This window comes from Megalops cyprinoides, chromosome 2, assembly GCF_013368585.1.
Source record: "Megalops cyprinoides isolate fMegCyp1 chromosome 2, fMegCyp1.pri, whole genome shotgun sequence".
Taxonomy (NCBI): domain Eukaryota; kingdom Metazoa; phylum Chordata; class Actinopteri; order Elopiformes; family Megalopidae; genus Megalops; species Megalops cyprinoides.
In genome coordinates this window covers 39,498,056-39,509,880 of record NC_050584.1, presented here as the reverse complement: position 1 = coordinate 39,509,880, position 11,825 = coordinate 39,498,056, and the positions used below count along the sequence as shown (strand labels likewise).

At 43.0% G+C, this 11,825-nt stretch overlaps 1 protein-coding gene across 1 annotated transcript; it reads right to left on the bottom strand.

Annotated features, from left to right (window-relative positions):
* Positions 1 to 598: 598 nt before the first annotated feature.
* hdgfl2 (HDGF like 2) lies at positions 599 to 10,395 on the bottom strand. Its single transcript, XM_036522219.1, has 16 exons — positions 10,195 to 10,395; positions 8,934 to 9,010; positions 7,772 to 7,910; positions 7,078 to 7,260; positions 5,855 to 5,980; positions 5,614 to 5,682; positions 5,170 to 5,359; positions 4,858 to 4,939; positions 4,387 to 4,681; positions 4,081 to 4,214; positions 3,774 to 3,841; positions 3,495 to 3,565; positions 2,978 to 3,079; positions 2,632 to 2,788; positions 1,824 to 1,938; positions 599 to 1,034 (listed from the first exon to the last, which is right to left on the bottom strand). Exons 1-16 carry the CDS (start codon positions 10,264 to 10,266, stop codon positions 935 to 937), a joined length of 1,980 nt encoding a protein of 659 aa, XP_036378112.1. The 5' UTR covers positions 10,267 to 10,395; the 3' UTR covers positions 599 to 934.
* Between the last annotated feature and the right edge of the window lie 1,430 nt (positions 10,396 to 11,825).

Genomic DNA, 11,825 nt, shown 5'->3' with positions numbered 1-11,825 from the left:
TTTTATTCGACTCATCAAATGGTTGTTAAAAATCTCACTGCTTCACATAGCAGTAACACTATCTATTATATTTCAAAAAATCTGCACATTTCTTTAGGGGTCCTGCTGAATAGTATCTGAATATCTTATACACAATCTCTGATAAAGATCATATCAACAACATTTTATGCTCATCTGTACACACTAAGTACATTTTCCAAAAGTAAAACAGAAGTAGGTGACAGAAGTAGCTGAAGGAAGACCAGACACAAGAACCTCTACAGTAGTCAGTAAGAAGGCCAAGTAATATGCAGTAATAATTGGAACATAAAAGACTTAAGTGTACTTCTATGGAGCGATAAGTGAAGAAGTCCAATTGATAGGGTTGCTTTCTTAGTCAAACTGAATCCTAAAACAACCACCAGCTTTAAAATGATCAAATAAAAATGAATGAAGACATGGACAAAGCTTACAATCAAGACATGTTCAAAATCCATTCCATACAACCTAAACAAATTTTTACTCCTTCAGAGATCTTTTTAGGCTTCAACATTTTTCTAACACAGTCAACACTGACATCCACCGACTCACACTGAACGAGTGTTGAAACTGCTCCACTGAAACATTAAAGACTTTGACATTCATGACAAAGCTCCCTTCCTCCCTCTTGCCCCTCCTCAAGTTCAAAGTGCTAAATACACATCCCCTCAATGTATATACAATACAAATGAATGCTATTGTTGGAGATCAGAAAGAGGATAAAGAAAAGGGGAGGCTGCAATGGTAACAGGGGCTGTGGTTGTTGTACAAAAGTCTGAACAAAAGGAAAATACAGTTGATATTTAAAAAAAAAAAGAAAAAAGAACAGCATCAGCACGGTGCCACGATGCAGTCAGTCTGAGCATTCTCTCCTTTTTTGTATGCCACGAACAACTGTACTATGCTTCTGGTTTCCTCAACTCTCTGCAGCTGGTGGGTCTGTCTCTGAAGTAACGCTGTGGTCTGTGACATCATCAGCTTGTGTCTGCTGCTTGGCTGGGCTCTCAGGACTGAGTCTTTGACACAGGGAAAGAGAAATCAGAATAATTGCAATCGTTTTTTGCAGTCCATGACAAAAGGTGTGAATACCTACCACCTGATTTTGCAGAATATTATTCATCATTTGTGAACCACGTGGAATGTTGTTTAATTTACGTATTTATCTATTTCTAACGTGATGCTAATTAATGATTAATGTAACACGCAACATCACATTAAGCAACAGCAAACATCAAAACCTGCACCAACTACAATATTGTGCATGAAATATACAAACAGTTTTCACTAAGACAAAAATGATTATTTTTACAGAATGTATTGCACTGTGATATGGCTACTAAATGGGCTATGCTTGATATAGCTACTTAAGTTGCAATGTTTAATTTCACAGCACTCGTACACAATATTATTTCTGCTTTATCTTATTTTACATGGTTTCAGACCTGACAAATACGATCTGTCACACATTATCCCACATGCAAATAAAGCAAGGAACATTGTATTGGAGAAATGTCATCAGGACAGGGTATGAGTTACCATCTGTAAATGGCACGGTATTGAAATAATGTAGTCAACGTTCTGCTGAAATAAACTGTATCGTTACAAAGTAAAGATCCATGATAAAGATAAAGCAAATGGCACATATTACTTTTATAAATTGTTACATTCATGTAAATGGACAGATAATATTGAAAGAGAGTGTAAAACCAATCTACCTTTGTTTTCATTACTCTAACTAGTGATAAAGACAGTGACAGAGTGAAAGGAACAGAGACAAGAGGGTAGTCCGAAGAGGGGCCTTTCACCTGTTGGGGGGAGCAGATGTATGCTCACTGTCCTCCTGGTCAGGTGACTTGGAGATGCACTCAGATTCAGCGTCTTTTTTCTGAAGCTCAGACTCCCCATTCACAGGCTCTGCATCTGAGGAACAATAAACTTTCAACCGTTAAAACCATCTTCCGTTTCCCCGGGTCAATGCATCGGCAACACGCCTACAGACTATAAAACTAAACACAGGAATACAGGAAGTAGGATTTTATTAAATAATTTTGCTGGAGCCTGAAGACCCACCTCTTCAGGCTAAACTTCAGCCACTCTACCCAAGCGTAATCGTTCATCCCTCTTATGCGTAATTACATATGTAGAAGGGTACTTTCTACTCAAGTTTTAAGTAATTAGACATATGGAAGTAAATTTCAGGGCATACGTTCACGTTGTATTTGGAACGGTTAAGTCCTTAGGCTGTGCATGCTGTATTGCCTTTACACATTGATTCAGGCACACACTTACAATCTCAGTACTGCGTTTGGTACTGATGCTTGTTCATATGTGGCCTGTGGTGACCTGTTGGTGCAACTTTTCATGCCTTTTTTTAAATCCACTGTATAAGTTGCTTTGAATAAGAGCATCTGCTAAATAATAACGTAATGTAATGTAGTTTGGTAAAGAAATAAAAGGTACAGAGATACTAAGTAAGGTAAGACAATTGGGAGGTCCAAGTAAAAGGAAAAAAAGGAGACTAAGAAATGTAAATGGGAAGGAAACAACTAACAACAAAAGAAGAGGGAGGGACAGCAAAACAGCTGATAAAATCAGGAACTGCAGAAGAGTTACCTGTGTTTTGTTTCTCCTTTCCACAGTTCTCCTGGCTCTTCTCATCTGATCGGGGTTTAAGTGCGGGCTCTAATTTGCCCAGAAACTGTAGTTTCAGCTTGTTGTAAACCTGGCTGGCCTTCTCCATCACTGCACTGCTAGCCTTGTACCGCCGAATCTGACACAGGCAGCAAACAATGAGTACACACTGGCTCCATCTAAGCACAACTCCCACAACAAATCAGTTTATCTTGCAGCCATTTGATATGAGAATCAGGGCAAGTTTGGCACACTCTCATTTGAATGAGCCTGTGCCAAACATAATACACAACTTATAACCCTCGCAGATTCCCAACGACACACGAACCTTCTTGAGAGTGGTGATTACATCAGTGTTCTTCTGCAGGATGTGGCTGGTGACCTGCACTGAGCCCAACTCTTCCAGGGCCTGAAGACAGCGCTCAATATCCTGGGGGATGGAGAGGGGAAGAGGCCGGTCATGCCGGTGCAGTGATCTCTATATGGGTCATTTCATGTTAAACGGGACCCTCTCAGATTTTCTTGAAATGTTTGTAATGTGGACATTCCTTCATAGGCAAAATCTCTGGATGCCAGTCCCATTTCACACAGAATAACCCACATGGACTGTTGCGAGTAGAGTGTTTATCATAGACACGTTCAAGGCACAAGTACAACGACGTAAACAGTAGAAACAGCACTGTATGTGCTCAGCACATTTATGAGCATGAGTAGCTGACAGATGTGAAATGCATAATCAGAATTATGTGTAACAACTGAGAGTGCTGTATGTGGTGGTGCAGAGATGTCGGATGTCGGGGGGAGGGGGGTGTTATGTGCGATACTAATGCTGACAGTTCACTCACTGGATTGTCCACCTTCAGTGCAAACTTAATGTCAGTGTGGAGCTTCTGCAGCTTCTCCTCTGGGGACAGCTCTGAGGCCAGACAAACAAAAAAAGAGACAAGGTAAGTGACTAGCACCTGCAAACAGGACAATCTCACTTCTGTATCGACACCACTACTGTGAGTGCGGGTAAGACTTTTTGTGCACCATTTCTCCCAATGTTCAACACCTCATTTTAAGCAATGGCTTTTGTTTCATTCATGTTTTCAGCATACGTATCTCTGTAGGAGTGCCCTGACCTTTTTTCTTCTCCATCTTCTTCTCTGGAGATCGCTCTGGCTTCCTCTTAGGCTTCTCTGGCTTCAGCCTGGAAAGGGAGGGATCCACACGGTTACACTGCCAGCAAAACTCATCAAGCTGCATATCCAGTTCAGTTTGCATCCCATTGCTTTGATTGCTAACCCTATTATTACAGGACAGTTTTTCAAACGTTCTGGTCTGTCCTATTTCCCCAGGACAAAACTATTCAATTTTGGTCATACTTCAGAAGAGCTGTCTGTTCCATAAATCAATCTCTGTTGCCCACTGGGTCTCCATCTCCATTACCTTGGACGCGGCTTCTCCTCTTTCCTCCGGACCTTCTTGTCCTTCCATCCTTTCTCCTTTTTGTCTTTCACATCCTTCTCTTTCTTTGGCTTATCTTTCTTCTGGCTGTCCGGACGCTTAGGGGCTTTCTTCACCTAATATTAGAACACACAGTCAGCCAGGGACTCCTTCATGATGACTCAGCGTACTGCAGTGGGACAGACCGGGCAAGAGGGAGCAAATGGGCATGCATGGGCATGGACATGTGACACCTGCGTTTGCAAAGGAAACTGAAGAAGGCACAGCCACGCTGACCCAGAGACATACCTCATCAGGCGGCGGGGAGTCAGAGTCGGAGGGCGCGGGTATGGGTGGCGGAGGCGGCTTCTTGGTCTTCCTGATGGGCTGGTCATCCACACCCTCGTCCGAGCTGCTGCTGCTGCTCCCGCTATCCCCTCCCCCCTTTTCCTTTTCCCTCCTCCTCCTCTCCTCTTCCTCCTTCTCCCTCTCCCGCAGCCTGCGCAGCTCCTCGGCCTCCTCCCTCTTCCTGCGCTCCTCCAGCTCACGCCGGCGCTCCTCGTCCCGCCGCTTCCACTCGCTGATGCGGTCCGGCTCGCTGTCGCTACGGCGGGGGAAGGCGGAGCAGGGTAGAGGAGGAGAGACAAGCAGGGCAAACACAGAAGTCAGGCTCCTCATCTGCACCTGACAGTGGCACGTCTGACATTGGTACTGGCGGATCTAAAAAGAGGACATGCTAGAGTACTGTGAATTCAGTGTATGGGAGGTAAACAAGCTGACCTGTCACTGTCTGAAGAGGAAGGGGGCGGTCTGGCCGGGGCAGGCTTTGGTTTGCGTCCACGAGACTTTGGGGCTGGTTTCTCTGTAAGGTTCACAGGAGACAAATGCATTCAAATCACACCTTTCTGGGACAGTCTGACAGTGCGCTTCTATGTCTCCATTTTAAATTACGAGGGGATTAATTTTTCATCCTTTCCTCACAGCAACAAGCACCCTTATTCCTACTCCAAGAGCCAGACTACATCATATGGGGCGTAACAAAAAAAGATGGACCAGCAGCACAGTCGCTGATCAGCAGCAATCTTCCGTCACCTTTCTTGCGCCCCTGGGGGGCTTTCCTGGGCGGCGGGTCGGACTCGGAGTCGGACTTGGACCCAGACTGGGATTCTGATCCCGAGAGCGCCGGTCGTGGCTTCTGCTCCTCCTCGGAATCACTCTGCCTGGGCTTCTCCTCAGACTGAGATGCAGAGTCTGAGTCGGAGTCCGAATCTGAGGCCGGCTTCTGGAGTGGCAGGAGAGAATGGGAGTGAGGGTGAAAGAGGGCCCCACCAAGAGAGGGAGATTGGGTCACAAGCGGGACAAGCCCAGAACAACACAGTGAGGGAGGGTTGTGACGTGTTGAAAAAAAGAGAAAACGACATAGAAAAAAAAAGAGAAAAGGATGAAAATCTACATCATTCTGATGTAGATTCCATACCATTTGCAGAATGAAGCAGTAATGACAACGTTGGTTTAAGGTAATGAAGAGTTGCTCACCTTCCTCCTGCCTCTACCAGCTCCCTTCCTCCCACCTCGGGCCACAGACTTCTTCTCCGGAGTGAAATCCTGAGACACAAACACATCACTGTCAATTCTGAAACACGAGTCGGAGCTAAGTGACCCGATGACTTTTACTCTATTTTTCTTTTCTTATCATACCAAAGCATGTGTGTCATTTTATCATTTCACAACCATTGGACAGGGTGCGGTATGCATGAAAGGGGATATCGGACAATACCTGGTCGCTGTTCTTGCCAGAGTCGGAATCAAAGCTGGGTGAGGGGTCAGGGTCCGAGGGGGACCCGCTCTCCTCTGCTTCTTCCCGGTCACTGGAGGACCCACGCGCTCGCTTCAGGGGCGGGCGCTGCAGGGAGGACACAGCGGTGAGTGCGAGGAAGCGCTGAGGCTGCCTTGAGAAAGTGCTAGAGCACGGCAGCCACACGACACCGACACTTCAATCTGCAGAGTCTTATTAAAGCACTTCAGTTTGGTAGGCCTGCATACTGAAAAGCAGGGAACCAGTTTCAAAGAAGAGAAAATCGCATATCATTCCACAAGAATGTTACACTGATGTCAGAGCACGCCCTCCAATGCAAGGTGAAGAGGCACTCGATTTCTCTAAAATTCACTTGGAATCCTAATTTCTGACACGCTGGCCTCCAGCCTTTAGAATGAAGCTGGCTGTACCAAATCAATCAGTTCACACAAGGCTAGTGCATTGATGAAACCTACACAAACCTAAATTCCACACATTTAAGCTACAGCCTAACACAGTATACAAATAACAGCTTTTATATGCAATTATGCCTAGCATTTGAAATCTGTATTTATGTACTTATGCAATCAAGAAAGTTTCCAATTTACAGCAAGAAAGAGAGTTGGAGCCATTGGTTCTGGGAATTATAAAGGGTATAAAACCATGAATTCCAAATCTATTTCTGGGAAAATGTTTACTTCAACACAAAAATATAATATTTAAAATATAATATTTCAAAAAAATCTTTTGCCTCTCATGTAAATGTTAATAAATTATTCATGTTAACATCTACATGTAATGCTGAGAGAACTCAGAGCTTCAACTAAATATACTGGGACTTTATGATCACCCTGAATAAAAGGCGGATAGGATACTTAAGTAGGCTACTTAAATACCTTAAATTCTAATATTGCTCATGCACTTTATTTTTAACAAATGATGAACATTTTGATGGACAACAAATGTTTAGATATTTGGTTAATACCACTACTGTGACATCTCTTTAGAAGGGACTTCAGACTAGCTCTGTAAAATTATTCTGGGTCGGATGCATTGCACTTCACCCAACCCAGAGCACACAAAGGAAATGAGACAAAGGTGTATAAACCGGCATTACTGTGACTACAGCAAGGTAACATTCACCAGGCCGCACGCTCTAGTCTGTGGAAACCAGTACAATGATGATGGGGTGACCCTACAATCACCTTTTGTGCAGGGGCTTTCCTCTTTATCCCTCCTCCTCCTCTTCTTTGATCATCACTTCCAGAGTCAGAATCCACATCACTTCCTGTCTCTGCTTTCCTGGGCACCACCGCTTCCTCCTCCTCTCCATCACTTCCTCCTGCGTTCTCACTGGCCCCCGCCTCACTGTCTGAGGAGCTAGGCACCTATATTTTCATAAGCAGGAAAAGAATGAAACATTTTGGTGAGCCTAATTGGATGCGCTGCTGCATAGGTAACATATCAGACAGCAGCGCTGATTTGCTGAATTAAGGGGAGTTGTCAAGGAATGCCACAAAAAGACACCCCTAATCCAGCTATGGATGTCATGTGTGGAGAAATGAAGAGAAACCAGTGCTTTCAATCAGAAGTATATTGCATAGTTGTAAAAAAAAGGTGAGAGTCAAGCAAAAGGGAAGTAAGAGACATCATTTGAATGGCTGAGAGATGAATGCGTTTAATAAGAGGAGTGAACAGGTGTTTCCTCTGAATTTTTTGTTGCAATGTGGAAATAGCAGATATGAAATAATGCTTACATTTAACACAAGTACAGATTCCAACATAAGAGAATAAAATTCTTTTAAATTCTGCATTTACTTTAACAGTACATTATGTTGCTCTTGCACTGGGCAGCATTAATCAGTGCAGGAGAGAAGGGACACTAAATAATGGACTTACTGGAGGGGCGGTGTAGGAGGCATGTGGGTTGTTTTGGATTTCCCACAATCCCTCATTGAAACCCTTCCTTTTGTTGGGTTTCCCATATCGTTCGTAGTATTTTTCATAGGCAAAAAGGTCCTTTGGAGCAAGGAATGCACTGAGGAAGAAAGAGTATCCGGCACATCTATTGAAACATACTGTTCTGATATTCACTGTGTGCTACATCTGTTACATATCAAACTCATATGTGAATGCCGGACTACTGAAGAGGCATACAAGCCCAAATCTCAAAGCACAACAAGAATCACACTTGTTGAGCATCTTGACAATCAATACCCCACAAATGGCATGAATTCTGCTTAGGCACATGAGAAGCATCTCTTCTTCCAGTTTCCTGATTAAATATGATTATTTTAAATGTAAGCATGCTAAAAAGTATCTTCAAAATACCTTTTAAATGTACATGTTGAAATGTTAAATTTCATTCAACGCCTTCTGCATTTTGGTGCCACCTAGTGGTACTTAAAAGAAGGTGGCCCAGCAGCCATCTTACTCCAACCAAATTCCGCTCCTGATAGAGCCTTTCCATTGCCATGGACCACTTCACGCTTTGTGCCAGAACACATTTCCTACAACGTTAAGCAACTGTGCATTTTCAGTGATACTTCCAGTCACATGAGGGTGTACTTACAAACTGAAAATACAGCCAAGATTGACTAAAATGGTCAGATGACAAAAGTCTGCTTAGATTAAAGCTCTGGTTACTACACAGCATTCATGACATTCAGAAATCTTGTTTTCATGTTACACTGACAATAAATCAAAACTCTAATGTTGATACAGTAATAACATTGACGTGTTTGCATCACAGAAATAAACATATGGCTTATGCTAATTGGTTTGAACAGTTTTACCACAAAACAGCTAATTGTGAATCTTTAACTGTACAGGCTGTCACATTAAAACTGAAAATCATACTTATTTTCATAAAATGTCATAAAAACAAGATTAGGCAACTGCAATGGCTTCAATTAAGTTTTGTAATGGGGAGCAGGTCTGCTTCAGTAGGGATCCACACAATCATATCACAGGACAACCATATGTTGGTAAGTGTGTCAAAGTGAGTTACTTCATCAAATTGAGCTGTGGTGAGTGATGTCATACTTCCAGCTCTACTCACGTTTCGTGGGTCCCAAAGAAGAAGATGGGGATTTTATTGGGTGGTGGCTTCACTGCCCCTTCTGCCACATCCTCAATCTATGAGATGACCATGCAACAGAAAAAGGAGATGTGAGACATAACTGACCAACAGGAAACAAAAAGGGACGAAAATATAAATATTGCTATCACTGCAACACCCTTCTAGTCAGTTTGGGCAACACAGAATACATTCAGTATGTATCAGCATGTGCGTAAAGTTATTTAACTCTTTCGCCTACCACCTCTACATTCTCTCACATCCAGTAGTTGCTAGATCTGATTGTTCCACCACCTCTATTGTTCTGAGTTTGTAAATGCGCCTACATTGGTGCACCTTGTAAATAAAACATACCGACACTTTCATCTACCACCACTTATATGAGAAGCTTACTTCCCACAGTGTGAAATCATACTATAGCTAAAAAAGAAATTAATACCAGTGTCCCAGTTTTGCTGCTACACTAATGTTGTGCAAAAATAAACTCAGAGTTACTTCCAGCCACAGACAAGTCTGTTGTGACTGCTTTATGCTTTTCAAATTCTGGATCATCATTTGACCATATACTACATACGAAATTAAAATGTATTAACGATTTAAGACTAATTTAAGAATAAATTACTGAATGAATGGACAGAACCTGAATACAAACTTATATGAAGTAATTAACCTACATCTTGAAAGCATATCAGGATCACGCCATTCTGTGCAACTTAAGGTAGTTAGATAACTGTGCAATTATGTCGAGAAAGTTTATGATGGCTTTAAATTGTTCGAGTTGCTTTAGGGAAGGAGGTGGCTAGCTAAATCCCCAATTACGAGTGCAGAGGTGTCTCACCTATCATGTAACCCTCCATCTTGCTAGCTAACCGAATTGCTAAATAACGAAGATAAAAGTCTGAGCAAAACAAACAAGTTAGATTTCAAGCTACCTAAAACTCGTGTAGTACACCTCCTCAACAGAACACCCAGCAAATCTTCATGTACAGTGCACACCACAGTAACTTTGAGACATTTGTGCGCATGCATACAGCTAGATAACGCAATACAAAAACCTTCACATCTAAAAAAAAACCATGGATGCCAACAGTGAAACGTTTCTCAGAACGAACGAGCCAGCTAGCTAGCTAGCTAGCTAGTTACCACCTAGCTAGTGCTCTATGCCACTGTCACTCTCCAGGATGCATAATGAGTCCCAAGCGTCCCGCTACCGCCCACCCTTGTTTCTGAGGTACTAGCTTACCCGGGCTGGCCAGTGGGGGTACCCCTTCATTTTGGCGAAAACCAGGTCCCCTGGCTGGAAATTGTGCGGCATTTTTTCTGTTTCCCAACGCTCTCTCTCTTCACCTCTTGCTTTCTGTGTCTTGTTGTCCCTTGGTTCCAGGCCAACACGAGACCTGTTTAACGACACACACCTCAGCGGGAGAAGACGGCTCGGTTAGAGGGTAGCTTCCGCCAGTTCTCGGGCTTTCAAAACGGAAGTTCCTCCTATTCTCCACCGTGCATTGGGCTTGCCGCCTGTCGTTCTGCCTTTCCCACCAATGAGAGCTCGCCGTTGAGAGGACGACGCGAATTTTCGATCCCGCAATCATTCTGACAAGATTATTAGTTTGCATGCGAAAACGTTGAAATCGCACTTGTTTTGCATTATGTTTCCTTTCATTTTTAATGAGTTAGAATATTTACCTCTGCGCTTCCTGAGGTCGACATACAAAAATGTGTATATGGTGTACCCTCTACATAAATGTTTTCTCATATGATAATATTCATATTTATTCGAGATTTAAAATATATTCAGAGGAAATGGTATGAAAAACGGTTTCACATGCAGACACCTGACACTGACCCTGCCCAGTAGATACATACTTGTCCAGCCTATCCACTTAAATTTCCATATTTTGTGTGAGTGTGTGCAAAAACTTAAGCAAATACAAGCGATGCAGTTTGCAGTTCAGTTGAATAGGGCATTTGAACAAGAACGTACAGTACAGTCACTTTGGAATACACTGCACATATTTCCAGGTAATACTTATGGGTGCACAGCTAATTATTCAGCTGCTGATACATTGCTTAGAAAGTTGAATGGAGTTCAGGCATATGTTCAGCTGCTGTGGTCCTCCATTACAAGTTGGGGGACAGACATTAAAATGTGACAAACATTGCACGAAAACTGTCTGTAGCCTATCGGTTTAACACAGAGGGACATGAGGACACTCAACTTGGTAGAGGATGAACGCCTATACTGTGGATGTGAGTCTGTGTAAGGAAAACCTGTAGCCCAACTGTTGCATTACCTTCCGGGTCCCCTTTGTCATTCCACTCTGCATTTGTTTATCAGCTCCTGTCTCCCTGTGTACACCAATGGGTCTGAGGGGCCTTGTGTTGCAGGGGATCTGCAGTGTTCATGGCAGATTTTGATGAATTTGGGTGCAAGATGATGACTGATAATATATCATTGCACAGCCAGGATCCTCATGTCACTCAGGTAGCAGTAGTCTACTTGGATGCCACTGCAATTCTGATGAGTCAGTATTTTCATTATAGCTAGACTTAGGGTCTCCTTCTGAATATCATTTAGGCTCTCCACTCTGGGTCGGGACTGATTTTTGTTTCTTCTGGGATCCACCAGCACGTGAGGGGATAGAAGGCAATGAGTCAACAGACAACATGGCTAAAAGAGTAGATGGCTAAAAGAGACCCATACACAGGAACCCCACATAGATGTTGAAGTCCATCTTTACAGTGCAAAAGCTAAAGTGCTAATCAAGAAAGATACTAGACAGATCTAGCAGGAGTCATTGAATAAAGAAGTGAAGGGATTATACTTTTATGGTTTGCAGAGAGGGGTTAAAGTAGTGATAGTCTGGGAGAATC